A 23,202-nucleotide genomic window follows, 5' to 3' on the forward strand; every position below is an offset into this window, starting at 1 on the left:
AGTAAGAACTAAATAGGAGCCCATTTCCTTCCAAAGAGTTCTTATTTGAAACATGATTTTGAAGAAAGTTATTTCCTTAATGCTCATTAGGGGATTAGTTATATGTCAAGCTTAGAGGTCATACATAAAATTCTGATTTTAAAAGATATTTAAACATCTGCATAGTGTGCATAGTATGAGAATATGCACATATACACAGATATAAAGATACATATATGAATAAATTATACATTCTTATTTCTGCCTGTGGTAATATTAGAGATTACATTTTATAGGGTGTCAGCTATGTTAGCATTTTTCTGTAATAGACTGTATGTTTCTGTGATCATTTAGTATATAATGAGTATATGCTTGTGTAAATATTTTGTTCATTGCATAGCAACTTTAAATATATTCAAAATACTTAAGAATACTTTATATAATTCCCAAACTAATTAATAGTTTAAATTATAGCTAAACTAGGCTTAGAATTTGCACTGAGAATTACTTTTTGTTATCCACAAATTATGTTTGGTTCAGCTATAGTTTTTTTGTTTGAAATAATATTTCTTAAGTAAATTTTTCTTTTTTTCATTTGTGATAAAAATGATGGCAAAGCCATTTTTCATTAGCATTTATTAAGCAAAACAGGATGTAATTCCTGTAGAATAGAGGAGAAACAATAAAACCCTGGTACTCTTTTTTTCTTGGCAATTTATTCCTTCATAAACTATTCAACCAAATAGAAGAATGTACTATTTGTAAATTATTTCATTTTTGTATTTTATTCTATTTTGACAAATAATAAAGTCACATAAATAGCTAATATATATAGCAATTATATTTTGGAAGTTTGCCTTTGGATTTTTTTCTTCTCATCTATTAAAAAGGCTAAAAGGAAGATTTTACTTTTTGCAGCTTACATTCTGAGTATATATTTAAAATGTTTTCAGTTTCTCTGGTTTAAAATAGTTTGAAAGAATGAAAAATTAATAATCAATTTCAGTGGTTAAATTGGACTACTGTGTGCAAGACTGAAACATAACAATATCTAGACTAGAGAGATAGTTCATGTCTTCTGGTTCTTTTCAGTATTCCTCTTATTCGTCTGCTTAAGTTCCGGTAGAATTTTTCCTTAAAAGACAAAAGTCAGGATTACACTTAAAACACTATAAAGGTGGAATGAATGAAGTGTCTCTCAAGAAATGAAAACCAATCAAATGGTTTCTCAAGGCTTCCTAGCATTTCATGTATGTACAAAACGCCAGAGCTACCTAAATATGCTGCATTAAGAAAGTTCAAGTAGCAAGTATGTTTTTATCATTTCTTCCCGCTTAGTTATGCCTTCTCCTCCATGTTCTCATGTAGAACGTTCACTTTTGGCACTCGATAAAAAGAAGTTGATTTGGTATATTGTTTTTTGGTTGTGACCACTTAGTTAATTAGTCCTTGTAAAAACAACTTATTTACATACTTGTTTTAAATCCTCCTTTTAGATTGGTCTGGAAAGTGGTATTATAAGTGTTTTAAGTTTTCTAACATTTGAACTGTTGATATCACAACTAGATGTACTTTAATGAGGTTTGGGGCAACTGTATGGGAAAATTTGTACAAACTTGTAAACAGAATTCTTTTTCTCTGGATGAAGTACTAGGAGGCTAAACCTCATTAATAATTATGCACATTGTTTTTTCAGATCATATCTGTTTATCCCTTTTCACACTCATTATTGTCTTCACAAAGCAGGGAGAGAGAAGGGATTTCCGGTTGCTATAGCATGTGTGCTAATTTAAGGAAAGGAGTGAGAGCTGGGTAAAATGTCAGAAGTCATCAGGCAAGAACTATAAGGAAATGCCCAACTAAGTATAGCCTATGTTAAAAACTTTTGACTGTTTGCTTTGGAGTAGACAGTGCAATAGATAAGATTTCCATCTGCGCCTTTCATCAGGGACCTCAGAAGTACTCACCATATGTACCTTATCTCACAGCACCTTGCTCTTTTAAATGACATTACTGTACCTTCCTAACCTTCCTAAGGAGAGGCTCAGTGGCTGAGTCAGTGAGTTAGCATGGCACCGCAGAGGTCATTTCCTAAACTAGATGCGGGATCCATGCTCTGAGGATAAGCAGTGCTGCTTTGTAGGTTCTTTGCAACTTGTCATATATTGGTGGGGTCAGCAGATACTCCCTAGATTTTTAAGAGTTTAATTTAGCCCCTGCTGCTTTTGCCCTCACTGTAGGAGCTATTTAGAATGTTATCAAAATCGCTGATTAAACAGCCATTGCTACTTTGAATGGGAACTCAGAACTCCGTGTTGCTATGGCAGAGAGGAGAGTTCAGGGATTACTAGACAACTTCAGATGCAGCTGTGTTGACTGTTGCTCAGATCGCATTCCTATGCTCGCTCTTTCCTTGCTTCATGCCTTCAAGGTCAAATTCAACTCTAGCCCTAAGAAAGACCACAATCCAAAGTTAGTTGGTTTTTCTCCTCTGTATTCTTCAGGGGGCTTCATAATTCTGGTTTGTAAGATATTCTTGTTATGGTTTGGCCATGCAATAAATATACCTTTGCTCTAAAACAGTAGACTATGCTCATTGATTCATTGATATGAAATCAGCCATATTTTTACATCAGTGAATCAAGTTTATTTTTTCCAAAATTTCTGAAGAAGGCATTTCTACCCAGTCCAGAAGAATAGATTCTCTCAAGATGGAAATATTTATCAGTTATTATATCAGTGGTTGCACACATTCAGCATGCCAGGTTGTTTCCAAATACTCTTCCAGAGCTATATTTCTGTTTTCTCAAATTAAAATGAAAAATGAGGGCATAATGGTCTTTTCTGAGCTTTTATAGCCAAGGTATATTGGACCTCGGCTATTCATGTGACCATGTTTTCAGTGTTTTATTATGTGAGTGTCATAAAATTATCCATAGATAATCCTAAAATAACTGGCCATTTTTAGTTCAGTGGAGGGATCTTCTAACACAAATATTGTAATTGTCAGTCAATATACTAGTAGACGGGTGTAAGGCTGGATAAGTGAAGGCGCTTGAGTGGGGGCCACAGGCAGGTTTTTGGATTCCCATAGAAAAAGCAGGAATTAACGTTGGGACCAGTAAAAAAGAGATAGCAGTCCCAACTCTTCCTGTCTGTTGGTTCAGATAATAAAATATGTTTGAACCATCTACACACTTACTCGAGTGTGCAGGTTTTCTAGTTGTGTCAGTCCTTGTGACTTCTCTTTGTAAGGAAGGCCAGGCCAGGACGAGTGAACTCTCTTAATTAGGTAAGTTCATGGATTTCAGTGACCAGAACCTTTATTTTGTTTTTAATCCAAATTAAGGTATCTTTCTAAGAACCCAGTGCACATGAAAATGACTTTGGTCCTTTATCCTCCTGTGGAGAAGTTTGCTAAAGCCATAAAAACTGATCCTTTCTAAAAGACCGAGCTTTTATTTTCTGAAGCCAGTTTGCTCTTTGCAAGCTTTCTCTTCATTTCTTGCATTTAGGGTATTGGTGTTATTTCACCTTCATACCAGAATTCACAGCTGCCTGAGGCATTGAGCAATCAGGTTTTTGTCCAGACCTTCTCCCGATGGCTGTCAGGGAGATGTAGCTGGGACAGGTGCTCAGTCGTCAGGACTCACAGCGTCGCCAGTGTCATGATTACGTGAATAGAATGTGACTGACATTTTGTGAGTTTTTCTGTCTTCATTAAACTTGTTCACCTTCTCTGAAACCCCTCATGCTGCACACTAGCACGGAGCAGCCGTATCCCTCGACCCAGCATGAGTCAGGGGTGCAGCCGCGATACCAGCCGTGAGAGCAGCCGAGATACGAGCCCTGCTCGGGGCTTCCCTCCACTGGGTGAGTACACGGAGGCGCTGGCTCTCGGAGCAGAGTCCTTTCCCTGCTCCAAATGCTTGTCCCGGACACTGCCAGGTGGAATGACCTGCTTTTCCTCCTCTGCTGTCCTCGTGATCCTCTCTTCTTTCCTCTTCCTTAGTTACCCTTTGTTGTCCCCCTCTGCATGCCTGAGTTCCAGCCATTTCCAGTTTTTCTATATTAGAGGAAAAGGCCTCACTTCAGTCTGTGCTGCTGTTATGTATGGCCCCTCGCTGCTGGGCAAGCCCATCTGTGTGGTCATTTCTAACATAAGATGAAGCTCAGCCCAAGTCCATGGCTGCTTAAAAGTAGAGTTAATGCAGACTTTATCGTTACTCATTGAATTTCTACAATTTGGGGTTAATTTTACCAGAGATTAGGCCATACATGATTCAATTCAAAGAAGGAAAAACAGTAAAATCACAATAATGTTTAGGACACTAACTGTGCTTAGTTTTAGAGTGATGACATTAATTTAAAAAGCGGCATGAATGAAGATGTTAGCCATGCTTTTGTTAACTGAGTCATTTCAAAGCTTTCTTCAAAGCAGTCTAAAAATAGCTTTTTGATAAGTTGCTTAGGTATGCAGCATAGTGCAAAACTTCATGATGTTTCTTGTTAATTAGATATTTTCATTCTTCCTGGGCTCAATAGGCTGTTTAACGTCTGTGACCTAATGGACAAAACATGACAATATCTGGTGGCCATGGGGTGATATAAACACGGTACCTCAGATTACTAGCCAGGTGCCAGCTGGGGCTGTTTAGTCCCCACCCCACCCTCAGTTTTTCGTATATCCAGAATTTATATTTTAACACTGTCCAGGATTCAGGAAAACAAGACAAAAAGAAACATATATCCTTTATAGAACATTTTATTTACCTTTTCTTTTTAGTTTTAATAGTTCTGCCTTTCTGTAATAGGGACATACAAATTACTTTTCTATATAGTACAAATTATTAGTCCCCAGAGACATCTGTCAACACATACTTTACATTAAAAAAATGTTTGGTATTCTTCAGTAATTGTGTCTTAGTTCTTTCTAGATTTTTTTTTCTTTATTGATGTTAGCGACAGAGAGGAAGGGAGAGGGAGAGAGAAATAGAAACATCGATGAGAGAGAGCATCAGTTGGCTGCCTCCTGCATGCCCCCCATTGGGGATCAGGCCCACAGCCAGCCTGGGCATGTACCCTGACTGGGAATTGAACTGGTGACCTCATGGTATATTGGTCGATGCTCAACCACTGAGCCACATAGGCCAGGCAGTGTGTCTTAGTTCTTTATTATATGAAGGGCTGTACAATTGTATGTTTCTTCTTGATAAGCACAGCAGGTAGAAATCATTTTATAGCAATGAAGTCCAGGCCTGAAGCTGTTACATGGAACTGTGGACAGCAGGAGTCTTTTATTTCACTCTGATTATCCAACTAATTGTTCTTTCAAATATAAAAATGTCAAAAGCATAAGGTTTTAGTAGTTGTTTCTAGTGCCTTCTAATGTCATACACTCTTCCCAGTATCTTTTTTCCCCAATCATTATCAATAATCTAAGTCTAGATATATTATTTTATGACCCTTTATCCTTCATGAAGTTCTGAGGAAGAGCAGGTAACAGATAATGAATGGCTCATCTGTCTTAGTGAGAGATGCCTTTGTGAGGAATTGTACCTGCCTGCTAGCATGAGCACCCACTGGGGCAGCTTACGTGGCACGCGGCAGCTCTTTCACGGCACTCTGAAGCATTAGCTCAGAATTCCCAGCCAGTCAAGGGTGGCAGAAAGGATTTCTTTTCTGAATGAGCTGTTGATTTTTTCTTTTAAGGTAAGGCTCTATTTCTATGCATCCTGCTCACTATTTGACCTTCTAGAAAGATGTATTACATAAGTGAACAATTTCGTCTGTTTGTTGTGTACTTAGTCTCTAGAGGCATTTCAGTTTTTATATTTCAGACACATCCTGGTACTTTTGTTATTGTCCGTGGATGCAGCCTTTGTAATCCAGCATGTGGTCTGTGGACCAGGTCAGTCGTGCAGCACTGTTGAACCTCTTTTCTGTCAAGGGCCAAATGGATATTTATAACATCATTTGCAGGCCATACAAACTTATCAACTTAAAATTTAGCCCGCTATATTTGGTCAGGCTCATTTGGTGATGCATGTGATGTTAGCTGGTACTGATTTCAAGGGCCTGAAGCGGCCCTGGGGCCAGATATTCCTCACCCTGGAGCTGCCGGATCTAGTCTGTTTTCAGTCTGTGGTGAAAGTGGATCTGCTCTGTGTCTTCTGACAGCCCAGGGTGCTGTGATGCAGAGCTGCTTCCGCCAGGCAGAAGGTATGGATGCAGCTGTTTCCCTTTCCCAGGGGACTCCAGCATCAGCACGTCTTCTGTTGTGTTCAGGGGCAGTGGTACATCTTTTCAGATGAATTTTTATACTATGCCTTTTTCCCCCTCCATGAGTTAAATTTGTTTATAAAACTTTTGTTCCACAAGAACAACAGTGCTCAAGTATACCTGGCACCATTCTCAGCAGTCGATAGGCATAAACCCTTGAGGTCCCTCTGGAACGGGTATTATCCCTCTGTTACGATGACAAAATGGACTTGAGATTCAGCTTCTTTCTCAAGGTCATACAGCTAAGTAATGGTCTGGCTTCAAAGCTTGGTTGTTACCTTGCCTCATTTGAAAGCAGTTCTGATAATTTAATGTCTTTCATTTGTTCCTCTGAAATGTGTTAAACGTGGTGTGTGAGGCCTCTCCAGGCTTAGGCAAAGGAAAGTGCTTAGCGATGTTTTTTGTTTTTTTTTTCTTTTCATCCTCACCCGAGGACATTTTTCCACTTTTTGTTCTGATAGAGCGGGAGGGAGAGAGAGGAAGAGAGAGAGAGAAACATCGACGTGAAGGGACACATCGAGTGGCTGCCACCCGCACGACCAACCAGGGCCGGGGACAAACTGCAACCGAGGTACATGCCCTTAGCGGGAACCGAACCCGGGTCTCTCTGTACCGCAGGCCGACGCTCCAACTGCTGAGCCAAACCAGCCAGGGCAGCGATGTTTTTGAATTGTGATTTCAAGGTTTGGAGCTAGGACCTAGGAATTCATAGATGAGCCCCAGAAAGTAGTTGTCCCCAGAGGAATTTACTAAGCCCTTCAAAGAATGTGAAGTTTTCTTTTTTTTCTTATTCACTTAAATAATTATTTTCTTCTCCCTTTATAAATTAGTAAGATTTTGTGTGAGTGTCCCTCAGTTGAAACAGCCAACCTTCACTTTCCAGAAAGGATGGAAGGTGAAAGTAATTATGTGTCAGTGATTATATATTGGCTTTAAGTTTGCATTTTTAATCACAAGATTGTTTTGGACTATTTTAATGGTATGAATATATATTTTTATGGTTATAGTGACAAGTTTTAAGTGCTATTAAGGGCTCTAGGATTTGTAAGTAGGGCTTTGACATAAATGGGTTCACCTTGGATTCTATTGTCGGGTATTGACTGAGATCGTGGCAAAGGACTCATTACATGACAGGTTTACTATAGAATATTTTATTGAAATAAAATCAAGGGACAGCTTTATAAGAAACTTAGATTATGTATCCCTTAAAAGTTATATTTGGTTTAAACTATTAAGCAATACTAATAAGTTTGTATAACAAAATGATTGTTTTGCTTCAGTCTTACAAAATATTTTGCAGTCTTTCTAATTTGAGTAAAGTGATTATAGTATCTGTTTTAGAGATTGCTTATTTATTTTTGTGCTGCTTGAGGAATTATGAATTTTTAATTTTTTTTTTTTTTTGTAAGCTGATAAAAATGTGTCCTTACTGACCCAGGTAGCCTTTGCTGTTTAGTACCACATATACTACAAATATGCGCATTTCATAAAGTGACATGATCTTTAATAAATAAAATTATATTGACTAGGTTTTGATATTTGATGACTCTGAATGTTAAAAGGTACAGGATGCTGTGCTCTAATATATGTGTGCAAAGTAGCACTGCTTGGCATTACCTGTTAAACTGAGGGATTTTCTGTGGTGCAGTCATCATATTTTCAGAGTAACAAATAGCAGCATATGATCTGGTTTTGTTTTCCTGGGGTAAAGAAAAGTCATATATTGTGTGGCACTCTGGTCAAAAAAGTTCATGTTTTGAATCAAGTCTATATTTCATAATCCTAAAAGGTATTGTCTCCACATGAGGAAGGAGTTTAGCATGTATTTCCTCCAGCTGATACATTAATATAGTTCTTATGAATACTTGCTAATAAAACAATATTTAATGTTTAAATGTCATTTGGAATTTAAACTATGACTGCCGCCACCAGCACCACTATGATGGCTATTAACCACTGTTTATTCTGTGCGTGGCGTTGTGTTGAGTGCTTTATGTATGATCTCTTAATTCTCTTGAACTCCCAAGAGGTAGGTACTGTTATTAGCACCATTTTACAGATGAGGAAACTGAGACACAGAGATGTTAAGTACTGTGCTCAAGTTCTTACAGCTTGTTGTGATCAAACCAGAATTTGTCCCCAGTTGTATTACAGAGCTAGTGCTCAACCATAGTACTGCAAATGCCTCTTCAAGGAAGTCCATAAACTTAAAGCTAAATTTCAATAACTAAAAAGTAATTTCATTAATTAGGATATTCATGCAACAGAACACCAAAAGTTTGGGGAAAATGGAATTCTAGTTGTTGAGCCCCCTTCTTGTGATTTCATTCTGTTTCTGTTGAAATAACATTATGAATTCTATGCTTTTGTTTTTGGTGCATGGTTGCATATGCATCACATACTGATGAGACATCTTGTGGGCTGAGTTAACCCATCTTCCTGCTGTTTTACTCTGGGGTTTAGATGGTGCTCTGTGACTCCTGATGTTCTTCATGTTGCATATTTTCATAATGGCTGATAGAGGCTTCATGGCGTGAATATCATCCTGGAGTCTGATGCATAAGAAACACTTTAAAGAGTGCCTTTCTTGTGCCTGTGTGTTTAATAGCTGTGTGAGAGCCAGCAGGCTGCCAGGGAATTGGGGGACTGGCACTTGCTATCCATTCATATCTAGCACCATTTCTTTCCATGAGAAAACGTGGCCTGTTGGCAGCAGTCCCTGCATTTTCTTTGGACTGTGGCATTTTCTGTCTCGGGTTCTTCTGTGTTAATCCTGTGGGTGTTACCGTTCCTTTTACCTGCAGCCTCTCGACGTCATTCCAGGTCCACTAGTGCTCTCTCCACTGCTGAATCTGTTGGGCAGTCAGGTGAACAAGTGCTAACTGCATGACTCGGCTTCTTCATATGTTCTAGTTGCACACTCATTTAAACATTTATTTTCATCAGTGTTGGCTAGCACTTGGCATGTATGCACCTCATTTTGTTTTCCCCAACGTGCTTTTATTTTTTTAAGTTGTTGAATGTTTATGGTTCTGTTACTAGGCCGTAGATGCTTTATCGCCTGTTTGACAACATTATTTCTCCAGTGTTCATATTTATGTTAAAACAAAGCAAATAAAAAAAAAGAAAAAGAAAAAATGGGGAAACACATCTCACCCTCTTTTTGCTCCCTCCCCCAGGAAAGCAACCCAAACTCTAGGTATCAGAAGGGTCCCTGTGGGGAATGGGGTGTGAGTATCATCCAGCAGAGTCTTCCATCCCCAAAGTTGTTGCTCCCAATAAAGTGGTAATTATTAATGTTAGTTATTAGTGTCAAGTTCTAATTTGGAGGTACTGTTTAGTTACCAAATTATGTCATGTATAATAATTTTATATGTATACAAACAAATGGATTGTCCTAAAACTTCTATGGAAAAACAAGATCATGATTCAGATGATGTAGTCAGGCCAGTGGTAGCTTTTGCAGCCTTTGGACCCCCAAATATTCCATCTCAGCCCCATTTTGACAATACCCCCAAAATTCAATGGTTAGCCATTGGGGCAAAAGTAAGCATACAATAATATATCAGTTTGCCAGATTTAACTGGCATCATTTTGATATGCTAACAATCCCTAATGACTATAGTTTTGAATAAGACACATTCTTACTAACTCACAGGTGGCAACTGTGACCAATTCACTGAATTAGATATTTTCTCTATTTCTCTCTAAATGAAGCCAGCTATGCATTTTTAAAATATATGCTCTGATTAGCCATTCCCCTGAAGGTTGTGAACCAGACTTAGGATACAGTCATATGTATCCATCTCTTGGAAAATGGAGCTTCATAATAGTATCAGAGCAGTGAGAATGTAGAACAGATTTTGCTCTGGTTGAAATAAAAAGCGTATAATTTTGCTTAGATCCAGACCTCTTAAGATTTGGATTTCAGATTATCCATGATATGTGTAGAATGATCTGCAGTCACTGTGTATAACAAAACTGTATGCATCTGGGAAATAAGAAAAACTGCATTGTTCTTAGAGTTTAATTTTTGTGTCTGAAAAATCATTACTATCCCTGGAGCAAGAATTGCTGGCATGAGATCTGATTTTTAAAAATTTTATGTAGACTTTAAGTTCATGCTGGGTAATTTTTAAATGGCTTTTAACTGAATTACTTTCATTTTTTTACTCATAAATCCCTTACTATCTACCCTTTTTTAATGGGGAGAAAATGAACAAAGATTATTTATGAAACTGTGTACGCAATAAATCTCAAATTTATACTTATTTTATATTGCAACTGATAATTTATATCTATATAAATATATAGATATAATTCTGTGGTTTCTCTTTTAGTTTATATGGCACATTAAAATAGCCTTAAATGGCTAAGGTGACATTCACTATGATTAGCAAGTGCATTAAAAAAGGGGGTAGTATAACATACAATTTTTATTTCTTTATAAAAATTCATGACTGTATAACTTTTTTGATTAGCAGTGTTTACATTTTTTTTTTTCTTTCTGTGGCGATGGAAGATGTATTGTTTTGAAACTGACAATTTAAAAAAGCTAAATAACACTTCACTTTTAAAGTTTACCAGTTTTGTAGGCAATGTTTGTTACATATCTAAAATACTTAGTGTTATATATCTATATATAAATTTTATAGGAAAGATCAATTATGTAAAACAGGTATTAGGTTTCCTTTTATTCTAAATGCTTCATATGGCTAGTAACAGGTTTTCCCTGTCCAGTATCTTATTTGTTAATAAAAAGAAAGCATTTTTTATCTTAACATTTTCTTCCAAAGGTTTTTTTATATCTTAGCATTTTAAATAAGAAAGTAGTGTAATACACTTGTGAAAAATAATTTACATGGACCTTCTATTATAGTTTAAATCTCAGTACTTCTTAAGGGAGGCTCGTCAGCTGATTTAAAGGAACTTTGAAAAGCTATTTTTCATTGTCCATGATCATTAGCAAGCTTAGTATACTTGTTTGAACTGTAAAATATGTTTTAAATCCATTGGATTTTATCCATTTTGTCTACATGTATAAAGACTATTCTTTAAAAATCCTTTGAGGGACTCAGGAAAAATGTGTACAATAGCATCTGAATTATTAATTGTTTGCAGTGAAGATGCTAGCTTTTTGTGATGATTATTAAAGAGTTTTAATAAATTGATTTTAAATTAACCTTTGGTGATAAAGGAATTAATGATGAACATATGCTTAAAATTAATTGAGTTTAATTAATAATAGTTAAATAGTAGTGACACTAAAAAAATTTGCACAGAGATCCATTGACTACATTTGTTTCAAGTTTTGACTTTATTGCACATTGCATTAGAACTCATTTGTCAAACCTTGAAGCTTTCTAATTAGTTTGAGTAAACCTCAGGGCTACTTGCCTCTAGAGTCTAGAGGGAGTGCTGAATAGATGAAAAACTCAACTCATAGATCAGCCCCCTTCTATAATAAGTTACTCTCTCCCCCATGTCCCAGCACCTTTCAAAAATAAAATATTATTAAAGAACCATTTCAATTGTCAGGATGCTTTGTGGCACGATGGTATTAAGTGTGAGCAACCTAATCTCTGCCACTGGTAAACAAGTGTATTTAAAATTACAAGCCAAATGTAGTTAAAGGTGACTAGAAATTTTTCAGTGCCTCTCTTCAGTAGGTGGGAAGAGGCAGGAACCCTTGCAAAGAATTAAGAAAATGTAAATTAAAGTGACATATCTTTTGCTTTTGTTTCTTAAATAGACCGGTTTGGGCTTGGCCAGGCAGGAAGAATACCTGGTTCTGTGAATGCCATGCGTGTTTTAAGCACAAGTACAGATCTTGAAGCTGCTGTTGCTGATGCTTTGGTAAGAATCATGGTGTGTGTCGTCTGTTTGATGTACTCATCCTCATTATTCTGTCTTAACAGAAAATTGCCTCCAAATCAGGTTACTAAATCATCTTTGACACTCTTTAAAATTGGGTAAATATTGAGTAAATTTATATTGTTGTTTTATTCGTAAACTTTTCTCTGTACATAGTGAAAATTGGCCTTACAGAAATTATTAGCATCAAGTGTATCTTCTGCACGCCTGAGTATCAAGGATGTTGTGATGACATTGGGCCTCTCTGATGTTACTGGGTGTCCTTTTCTTCTTTTCTTTTCAGCATCTCCTTTTTCCCATTCTCTTGCTTCTATTGCTTTACAAGCTTTGATGGCATAACCTAAACAAATCATTATAATGGGCAATAGAGTTTGTGGTTTAAAAATCTGCATTTATTCCATTACTACACTAGTCCCAGATAATTTTGTTTGTTGTGTGTGTTTTTTTAAATGAGTTTGTAAGTTTTATTTAAGGAAAATTTCCCCAAATTTAAGATTAACCCTTTGAGAATATGAAGCACTGGTGGGGTATGTTTTTGCATCACTATAATGTAATATCTAAAAAAAAAAAACAATATAAAGTGATTAGTGGTTTTTACCCTCATTTATGGTTATAGCAAAAAGGCCCCTAGTAGAATCTGTTTGTGGTCAAATTGCATGTTAAAGATCCAGTTCAGCAAGTAGGAACACAGCCTCTTGCATATTTTGGTTTGTGTGCTCCGTATTTAAATTAGTTATTCTTTAGAACTTTCTGATCTCTGGCTGTGCTTGTGCTGTTGGAAGATTTATCCTCTTCTAAGGAAATAGCCTACGTTCAGACCCTGAAGTTTTAAATTAGCCATTTTTGTGTGATCAAAATTTGTAGTCTGTGGCCACAGTGATTCTGACTTTTGCCTGTGCCTGTTTCTCCCTCATTTATTCTTGCCCAGTCAGTTTTCTTTGACAAGCGGCTATGACCAAACAGTGTGCTGCTGTCATAATGCTCTCCCTGAAACCAAGGGCTGCCTGGCCAGCTCTTTCATCAGCCTTGTATGTAGGAGGGCCTTTTTTTCTGGCAGATAACTGGAGTTGAGGGTACTTGTTCTAATCATACCTTTAACATAAGAGTCACGAGCTAGAACAGAATTCTGTGAAGCTGTTTTTCCTTCCAAGTTGCAGCATTTAGATTCTGTTTCTTATTTCTTCAGAGACCCCAGGAAGTGGAGGTCAGAGGGGTGGGAAATGATGGATGTGCCAATCCGTAGTTAAATGGAACTTCCAGCTAAGGCGGGGGAGTTCCTTAGTTCTCTAAAGAACTGTGTGAGGGACTGTGTACGAAGTTCTAGAAGGCAGAGCAGGACTTGGGAGTCTAAGCCTAGGCTCTATTTGACTTGGCCTTTTCTCTGAGCTCTAGCTCCATTTACACTCTCGTTACCTTATTTACTTTTTGTTTAAACTGCTTGCTTTTTCCAGTTGTCCAGCTTCAGAAGAGAAAGCGCAAAATGATACATAATTCTTCTCTCACAAGATAGAGGCCCCGGGACAGACAGAATGGCTATAGCAGTAGACTACCGAATTGATGGTGACTTTAGAGATGTCCCTCAGTGGTGTGGGGAGCTTTTTTTTTTAATCCTCACCCGAGGACATTTTTTCATATTTTGTTCAGATAGAGTGGGAGGGAGGGAGAGAGAGAGAAACATCGACGTGAAAGGGACACATCGAGTGGTTGCCATCCACACAACCCAACCAGGGCCGGGGACAAACTGCAACCGAGGTACGTGCCCTTAGCGGAAACCGAACCTGGGTCTCTCAGGACCACAGGCCGACGCTCTAACCGCTGAGCCAAACCGGCCAGGGCATGGGGGAGCTTTTAGCAGAGAATTACAGCAAGCACAGAAGGTCTTATAAGAAGTCTAGGAAGGTTAGGAAATATCATTATGAAAGCATTCTTTATTATTATTCACTTGATATGAATCGCTTGCTAACCTGTATTTTTGGTTTGCTAAGATATGTTTTGCTGTACACTTTTGTTGCAAGAACAATCCCCACATATGCTTCTGACATAATTCTCTATGCTTTTTCCCCATCCTTCAATATTTTCCTGCCTACAGCTGTTAGGAGACTCCAGGAGCAAGGTACCAGTGCTTTACCTTTTGTTTTACAATTTTATTTTTTCTGTTGCTAGTATATTTCCTTTAGGAGCTAGTGAAAGCAACAAAAACCGTAGTACAATATAGAAATTCTGGTCTGAATTGTGATACTGTTGAATCTGGTGAGGCTTTTATTAGTATGGTGTGAGCCACCTCTCTTTGTTTTGTTTTGTTTTCTTTGTTTTAGTATTTATTTTGAATGTCAAGCTCTGCGCCTTTTCCCAGTAGTTTTGTTTTATTTTATTTATTTAACCCCATTTGTGTCTACTCTTATGTCGTTATTATTTCATGAATGGATATATTCGACATTTTTCTTATTTTAGAGATCTAGTTTATGTATAAGTAAGGTGATCATACTTTTGAGAGTGGAAGGGGGTTATTAATTATGCTGGGAAAGTAGGCATAAGGCAGAATTGTCCTGAGCTATTTGGGATGTAAGTAAAAGCCATATTACTAGAAAATTACATTTGTACAGTGTAAGCCAATAACTATTTGTTTTTCTCTTAAATTGTATCTTACAAATTTTTATCAATTTTATTTAGCTGTTGCTGTATTTATTTATATTCAGTGCAAGAGAAAGTATAGTCTACAGGAAGCTCATTAGTGCTGTAAAACTTTAAGTCCTTAATAAAAGTGGCTCAGATAATTGAGGAATCCTTGTACATAGGATACCCAGTTACTGACATTTCAGTTTCAGACTTTAAGGAAGCTTGGCTATTCAAAATAATTTACCCATAGAGCATGCTCAAGATATATTAGTTTTTTAATTGGGAAGGGGCTGTGGGTGTACAACTTGCATTGTGTCAGGTGCTGAGCCAGGTTAACGTGTAATTCCACTGAATTCTAACAAACCTTGGAGAGGTGTCATTATTATCTCAAAGATGTGGAAGCTAAAGCAGATAGGGCAGGAGGCTTCCCGAGTTACCCAGCCAGCCAGTGGTGGCAGCAGGATTACAGCCTAAGTCTGTCTTACTGAAAAGTCCACACAGGCCTAGAGACCATACTCTTTTCTCTCTGCTACAGGTTGCTCTGCTTATTACTTACTGTATCTACCGGAAGTCTGCTCTTCTGTTTTTATTCCCTTATCTGTAAACACAGGGCAAGTGTGGTGCATCCACATCTCTGTGTGTGTTTTTTTTTACATGTAACTCTTTGTTGGTGGTGGTTTTGTTTGGTGTGACTCACGGTCATTTTATCTTTCCATTCCTTCCTCCATCACCCCATCCCTTGTTGGACCTGGCAGAAGAAGCCTGTGAGGAGGAGATATGAGCCATATGGGATGTATTCTGACGACGATGCCAACAGCGATGCCTCGAGTGTTTGCTCTGAGCGCTCGTACGGGTCCAGGAATGGTGGCATTCCCCACTATCTGCGGCAGACTGAGGATGTAGCAGAAGTTCTCAACCACTGTGCCAGTTCAAACTGGTCAGAAAGGAAAGAAGGGCTTCTGGGCCTGCAGAACTTACTGAAAAGCCAAAGAACACTGAGGTGAGGACAGCGACCAAGGTTGTGAGCCGTATTTGAGTCCTGTACTGTCCTCATCAGGAGTGTAAGTGGGTTCCTTGTCATTTATGATCCTTACAGAGCTCAGCACTAAAGGTCTGAGCTGATCGAGACCTAGTCTTTGCCTTCCAGAGACTTTGAAATATCTGGCAAATACTTTGTAGTTTATTAGATTTATAAATACATTTGGTTCCCTTGTGGTTCACATTTGTCTAGTAGCTCTTATTTGAGAAATCTTGAAACAGGTTGCAATTTAGGTGAAAATAAAACTAGAAAATGTCACTCATAGTTGATGGGAAAAGAAACTAATGGCACAGCCACTTTGGAAAAAGACAATAAAATAAAGCTCTGCAGGTTGGTATGGTACATTACACTTTAGGGTGTGGATAAGATGATAGCAGTCTCGGTCTAAATATTTTTAATGCACATGTACATACATGTAGCTTATAAATGTGTGTGGTAAAGAGATAACTAAAACGGAGTACTAATAGTAACAATATTATCTCTAGGATTGATTATTTTTGCTTTTTTTTCTTTATATTCTTTATGTCATTAATTTTCTAACATGGGCAAGTATTACACACACACCAAAAAAGTATGTTTTTATGCTGTATTTAGATCAAATCTAAGGCACCATTGACACACCATTATTTTATATCCCTCTAAGAAGAAATGCTGCTTATGAAACCGGACATTACTAATACATCATTGATTATAAGATGAATCTCACAATTACAGAGATGTTAAAATGTGAAAAAGTGGGCAACTTAGAATCTGTGACATATAGTGTATTATACTCTTTAGATAATTTTTTTAAAGATAATTTATGGTACCAGATAGGTTTATGGTCCTAGATGGGTTCTGCAAAGCTAAGTGGGCACTGACAAAGGAATCACTATGCAGTGTGGCTACCAAGTCAGTCTGACTCGACCCTACTGAGTCCCACCTGCTGACTCTTTCCCCAACCCTGAATTCCATTCTGTTCATGAAGATGTAATGAGAAGTTCTGTCATATGCTTTCTGAAAGCCAGGTAGCTTCTGACCTCTAATGATTGTCAAAAAACACAATGAGGATGATTTGTTGTGATTATTTCTTCAAGAATCTGTTCAATTCTGCTGGTCTCAGTTTCTTGAACATTAGTGTTTACCAAGTACTCATTGAATAACCTCTAGAAATCTATTGATTAGCTTTGGTCTAATCTAGATTGCATCATGTGTATGATGAGGGAGGATTACTCACGTATGATTTGGGAAGGAGGTGGCACTTCTAATCAAGCTTTGAAGTAAAAATAGGACTCAGTAGTACAGTTAAGGATAAGAAAAGGCAGAGGGGCCCTAAAATGAAATGCGTGTTTGCTTTGTCTTAGGTACAGTTGTAGGAAGGATGTGTTGTCTTCTCTAATCCTCACAGCAGCCAGGCAGCTCTTACCCTGTGTGACTTACATGGATGTAAAGATATCAGAGTACTTTGTAGCAGAACTGAGATTAAAATTCCGATCTGCTTGACCCCAAAATACATGCTTTTCCCAGTTGATCCCGTTGCCTCTCATCTGTGGCAGGTGGAAAACAGACCTGGACTGAAGTAAACAGCATTTATCTGTGTGGATTTAGGCACTCTCTATGATGTAGTTTCCTCATTTTAAAATAAAAACAAAAGTATTACAGTTTTATGTTCCTCTTTAATTTCATCATGAGTTAAATAATACAGGTTTTTTTGTGTGTAAAAGACTTTGTTATATAAAAATTCTATAAAGCTTATATAGTTGACTGAAATAAAAGGACTTATAAAGAAATTAGGTAACTAATTTCAGTGTTGTCTTACTAAAGTGCATTTATTTTCATTTTTAAGTCGAGTAGAATTGAAAAGATTGTGTGAAATCTTCACACGGATGTTTGCTGACCCACATAGCAAGGTAAGTCTGAGAATCATGCCTTGCTTACATCCCTCTCTGCATGTCTGTGTGAGCAGTGTAATATACTATTGAAGAATGAGAGATAATTCCCTGTAGTGCAGTTAAGACCTTACAGATTAGCCCTGACCGAGTGACTCAGTTGATTGGAGCATCGTCTTGTACACCAAAAGTTTGCAGGCTTGATCCTTGGTCAATCAATGTTTCGTCCCCTCCCCCTCCCTCTAAACATATCCTTGGGTAAAGATAATTTTTTTAAAAAAGATCTTACAGATTTAACACTAATTTCAGTAATAGTTTGTTACATCTTTTAAAAATGTAATTCTTGGGAACTTCAAATGTCCATGAAACATCAAGTTATAAATAGTACATTTCAAGTAAGAGTTATCATGGAGAGAATCAGTTCTGTCTTTCAGAAATATTTTGAGTGGCAGCTATTAACCAAACAGAGGGGCTAGGTGCTAGAATATAACATTGTATTATAACATAGTACCCTTTTTTAAAAAAAAAAGTTGCAGTGGTGAAGAAAAGAATCAAGTATATAATAATTTTTTGCATCCCAGTAGAATTTTTTGATATAAGACAAGATAGAAAAGTGGAGGCATTTATGTGGTAAATTTATGAAAGAAGCAGGTAGGGTTGTTTCTACAAATAGAATTTGCCGGCCCCAAGAACTTGCTGAATGGTGACCACTCAGCTGGTGCCTCCACCTCCTGGGGGCCCAGGACAGCACTGAGCCTGAGGGCATCCCTGCTCAAGGAGAGGGGCCTTTTATAAAAGTTTGCTTGATGTCCGGACTTTAAATACTTGGCATTGTTTTGGAAGAGACCTTTAGAAAGGCTGTTAGATGCTTTTAGAAAAAGAAAACGGGGATGATGATATCAGGCAAGTTCAAGGGTGGATAAAGAACAGAAACTAAAGTGTAGAAATTGAGAAAACCTTAATCATCATAAATAAATCTTAAATGCTTCACATGCAGGATTTAACTATCTCATACTTTAGTTTCCTAGTACAAATGGGTCTGTTCTGAATTTTTCTGAAAGAATGGAGCCTGTGATGGCCAGAAAGTCCAGCCTGTTTTTGTGATGTCCCCTCTTTTCCTAGCCTTTCTTCCTCATAAGAGTTGTCCTTTAAGTGCCAAACACCTAACCAGTCATTCAGCATTTACTCTGGCCCAGGGATACAGAGAGCAGCATATGACCCCTGCCTTTTGAGATGCTCACAGGAGCACAGGAGCATGAATGCAGACATTCTCCCCTTTTGTTGGACAGCACTTCTCAAATCGGTCTTGAAGCATGTCTTAATATTCCTGCTATGACCCTGACCCTCACAGCAAGATTAACATTAACAATGTTCATAAGAACCAAGAAAGGTTGAGTTTAAGGGCCACGTAGATATAATTATCACGATTTTTTTTCCCCCTCTAACACAGTGTTAAAAACACCAAGATTTAAATCATAAGATTTATAGGATTCATAGCATAAAGGATTAGATTTTTGGACATTGATGAAATTTCTGTTACCTGTCACCTCTAGATTGCTGATTCAGAACCAGAATGTGAGGATAAAGAAGGAAATTTGTTTCCATCAGAAGGCTCTTGTACAGTGAGTTTGGAGGTCTCAGTTTAGTTATTATTTGCTCTCTGCCTTTGAGCTGAGCTAGGAATCCCACAGCAGGGCTCATTGACGTTTTTCCTGAGCTGTTTCACAGGAGACCCCTGGTGGTTAATAGTTGCTGCGCTATTATGGTATGTGATTGCTGGGCTGTCCCAGTAGAGCAATACTCATTAACCAAATAGAGGAGAAACAGTGCTACTTACCTCTCAGAAATTGTTCAGGGATATTCCATCGTGACTCTGTCTTGTCTTAGACAGCAGTAATGAGCCACACAGCAGCATGACAGTCGTGGGAGCTTTCAGTACCTTTTATTCCAAGCCGTTATCTTTCATAAAGCTTTTTATGGCTTTTGTAATATCTTTTTATAAAGATTTTACTTGACAATATCTGAATTGGCATGCATTAAAATAAATGACTAGAGTGAAAAAAGGGAGATACACAAGTTTTTTTCCCTCATCATATAACTATTTTTTGTGTAGGTGTCACATGGTAATCTTTATTTAAAATTTTTTTTCAATTACACATGGCATACAATATTACATTAGTTTCACTTATATGACAGTGATTAGACATTTATGTAACTTACTAAGTGATCACCCCAGTAATTCAAATTACCCACCTGATACCATACATAGTTATTACAGTATTATTGACTGTATTCCCTATGGTGTAATTTACATCCCCGTGACTGTTTTTATAACTGGCAATTTGTATATTTTAATCCTTTTGCCTTTTTCACCCATCTCTCTAACCCCTCCCAACTGGCAACCATCAAATTTGTCCTCTGCATCTGTGAGTTTGTTTCTGTTTTGTTTGTTTGTTTTTTAAATTTCACATGTGAGTGAAATCATATGGTATTTGTCTTTCTTCGTCTTATTCAGTGTAATACCCTCTAGGTACATTCATGTTGTCACAAATGGCAAGATTTTGCTCTTTTTTTATGGCTGAATAATATTCCATTGTATATACCGTCTCTTCTATCGATGGAGATTTATGTTTGCCTCCATATCTTGGCTATTGTAAATAATGCTGTGATGAACATAGGGATGCATATGTCTTTTCAAATTAGTGTTTTGGATTTTGTCAGATAAATACCCAGAAGCAAAATTGCTGAGTCATATGGTAGTTCTATTTTCAATTTTTTGAAGAGCATCCATGGGGCTGTACCAATTTGCAATCCCACAGAGAGTGCAAGAGGGTTCCCTGTTCTCCACATCCTTGCTAATACTTGTTGTTTATTGATTTTGGACATTGATGATAGCCGTTATGACAGGTGTGAGGTGATGTTTCATTGTGGTTTTAATTTGCATTTCTCTGTTGATTAGTGATATTGAGGATCTTTTCATATGTCTATTGGCCATCTCTGTGTCCTCTTTGGAAAAATAGTTATTCTAGCTATTCATGTGCTGTGCCCAATTTTAATCAGATTATTTCTTTGGTGTTAGGTTGTATAAGTTTCTTACATATTTTGGATGTTAACCCCTTATCTGGTGTATCCTTGGTAAATATCTTTACTCCTGCAGTAGGTTGTCATTTCGTTTTGTTCATGATTTCTTTTCTGTGCCAAAACTTTTTAGTTTGATGTAGTCCCATTTGTTTATTTTTTCTTTTGTTACTCTTTCCCAAGGAGACATATCCAAAAAAAGACAACTAAGAACGATGTCATAGAGTTTACTGCCTATGTTTTCTTGTAGGAATTTTATGGTTTAACTCTTTAATCCATTTTGAGTTTATTCTTGTATATGGTGTAAGAAAGTGGTCTAGTTTCTTTTTCTTTCTTTTTTGGATAAATTTGTTCAGATATACCAACACCGTTTATTGAAGAGACCATCTTTACCCCATTGTATATTCTTGCCTCTTCTGTCATATGTTAATTGACCATATAGAAATGGGTTTATTTCTGGGTTCCCTCTTCTGTTCCATTGTTCTGTATGTCCGTTTTTATGCCACTATAATGCTGTTTTGATCACCATAGCCTTTTGTAGTACAGTTTGATATCAGAGAGAGTGATAGCTTCATTTTTGTTCTTCTTTCTAAAGATTGCTTTGGCTATTCACGGACTTTTATGGTTCAATATAAATTTTAGGATTGTATGTTTTAAGTTTCATTGATATTTTGATAGGGGTTACTTTTGAATCTGTAGATTGCTTTGGGTAGTGATGGACATTTTAACGATGTTACTACTTCATGTCCATGAGACATGGTATTTGCTTCCATTTATTTTGTTTCTTCAATTTTTTTCTTTAGTACCTTACAGTTTTCAGAGAATGGGTCTTTTACCTTCTTGCTTAAATTTATTTTTCTTTTTTGATGCAGTTATAAATGGGATTGTTTTCTTAATTTTTTCTGATAGTTTGTTTTTGGTGTATAAAAATGCAAACAATTTTTGAATATTAATTTTGTATCCTGCTGCTTGACTGAATTCACATATTCTAATAGTTTTTTAGTGAAATTTCTGTATATAGTATCTTTTGATTGGAGCATTTAGCCCATTTACATTTAAAGTACATAATTACTTACATTTAAAGTAAGTATGTGGTCATTGCCATTTTAGTAATTGTTTTATAATGGTTTTAGTTTTTCTTTTTTTTTTTTTTTTTTTATCCTCACCCGAGGACATTTTTCCATTTTTTGTACAGACAGAGTGGGAGGGAGAGAGAGAGAGAAACATCGATGTGAAAGGGACACATCGAGTGGCTGCCACCCGCACGACCAACCAGGGCCGGGGACAAACTGCAACCAAGGTACATGCCCTTAGCGGGAACCGAACCCGGGTCTCTCCGGACCGCAGGCGGGCACTCTAACTGCTGAGCCAAACCGGCCAGGGCTGGTTTTAGTTTTTCTCTGTTGCTACCTTATTCTCTTGTATGTTGATGGCTTTCTGTAGTGTTTTAGATTCCTTTCTCTTTATTTTTTGTATAAATCTTTGTAGATTTTTGTTTTTTTGGTTACCATGTGCATCATATATACCAGGCTGTTTATAGCAGTCTATTTAAGTTAAAACACATTCTAAAATCTCTACCATTTTTACTCTCCTCCCCTCATATTTTTTTTTGTCATGTTTTTTATTTCTTTTGTGTGTGTTTTTGTGTATCTCTTAATTTATTTTTGTAATTACCCACAATCACTTTTTAACCTTTGTGCTAGCTTTATAGTTACTTGATCCACTGCTTTTATTTTGTTTGCCTTGTCAGTGAGAATTGCTTTCTTTACTGCATTTTTTTTGTTCATAATTTTCATATTGTTTTTTCTCTTAATGTTTCCTGTAATGCTGGTTTACTCGTGATGAGCTTTTTTAGTTTTATTTTATCTGGGAAACTATCTCTCCCTCAGTCTCAATGGTAATCTTGGTGGTATGAGTAACCTTGGTTGTAGGTCCTCGCTTTTCATCATTTTGAATATTTTGTGCCAATCCCTTCTGGCCTGCAAAGTTTCTGTTGAGAAATCAGCTAGTATCTTATGGGAGTTCCCTTGTAGTAACTGTCTTTCTCTTGCTGCTTTTAAGATTATCTCTTTGTCTTTAACCTTTGGCATTTTAATTATGATATCATCTTCATGTGGGCCTCTTTGGATTGATCTTGTTTGGGGTTCTTTGTACTTCTTAGCCTTATACATCTATTTTCTTTCTTGCCAGGTTAAAGAAGTTTTCAGTCATTATTTCTTCAGATAGGTTTTCCATCTCTTGTTCTTTCTTTTCTCCTTCTGGTACTCCCATGATGCAAATGTTGGTACAGTTGATGTTGTCCCAGAGGTCCCTTAAACTATCCTTATTTATTTCTTTTTGCGGTTCTCATGGGTTGTTTTCCACTACCTTTTCTTCCAGGTCATTGATTCTGTCCTTTGCTTCTAATCCTTCGTTGATTCCACGTTAATGTTTTTTCATTTTAGTTTAGGTATTCCTCATTTGTGA

General features: G+C 37.1%; 1 protein-coding gene across 14 annotated transcripts in view; it reads left to right on the forward strand.

Moving 5' to 3' along the window:
- The window catches only part of CLASP1 (cytoplasmic linker associated protein 1), a 279,036-nt gene that overhangs the window by 199,685 nt on the left and 56,149 nt on the right, over nt 1–23,202 (forward strand). For 4 of the 14 annotated variants that reach the window (XM_036253618.1, XM_036253619.1, XM_036253620.1 and 1 more), the window contains 7 exons: nt 3,745–3,852; nt 12,014–12,117; nt 14,225–14,248; nt 15,507–15,751; nt 17,616–17,679; nt 19,212–19,280; nt 20,478–20,480. In XM_036253618.1, coding sequence (XP_036109511.1) covers nt 3,745–3,852; nt 12,014–12,117; nt 14,225–14,248; nt 15,507–15,751; nt 17,616–17,679; nt 19,212–19,280; nt 20,478–20,480 — 617 coding nt within the window. The remainder of the gene's footprint in view (nt 1–3,744; nt 3,853–12,013; nt 12,118–14,224; nt 14,249–15,506; nt 15,752–17,615; nt 17,680–19,211; nt 19,281–20,477; nt 20,481–23,202) is intronic. The other 10 variants (XM_036253629.1, XM_036253628.1, XM_036253631.1 and 7 more) reach the window with 6 other exon arrangements.

This window comes from Molossus molossus, unplaced genomic scaffold, assembly GCF_014108415.1.
Source record: "Molossus molossus isolate mMolMol1 unplaced genomic scaffold, mMolMol1.p scaffold_m16_p_11, whole genome shotgun sequence".
Taxonomy (NCBI): Eukaryota; Metazoa; Chordata; class Mammalia; order Chiroptera; family Molossidae; genus Molossus; species Molossus molossus.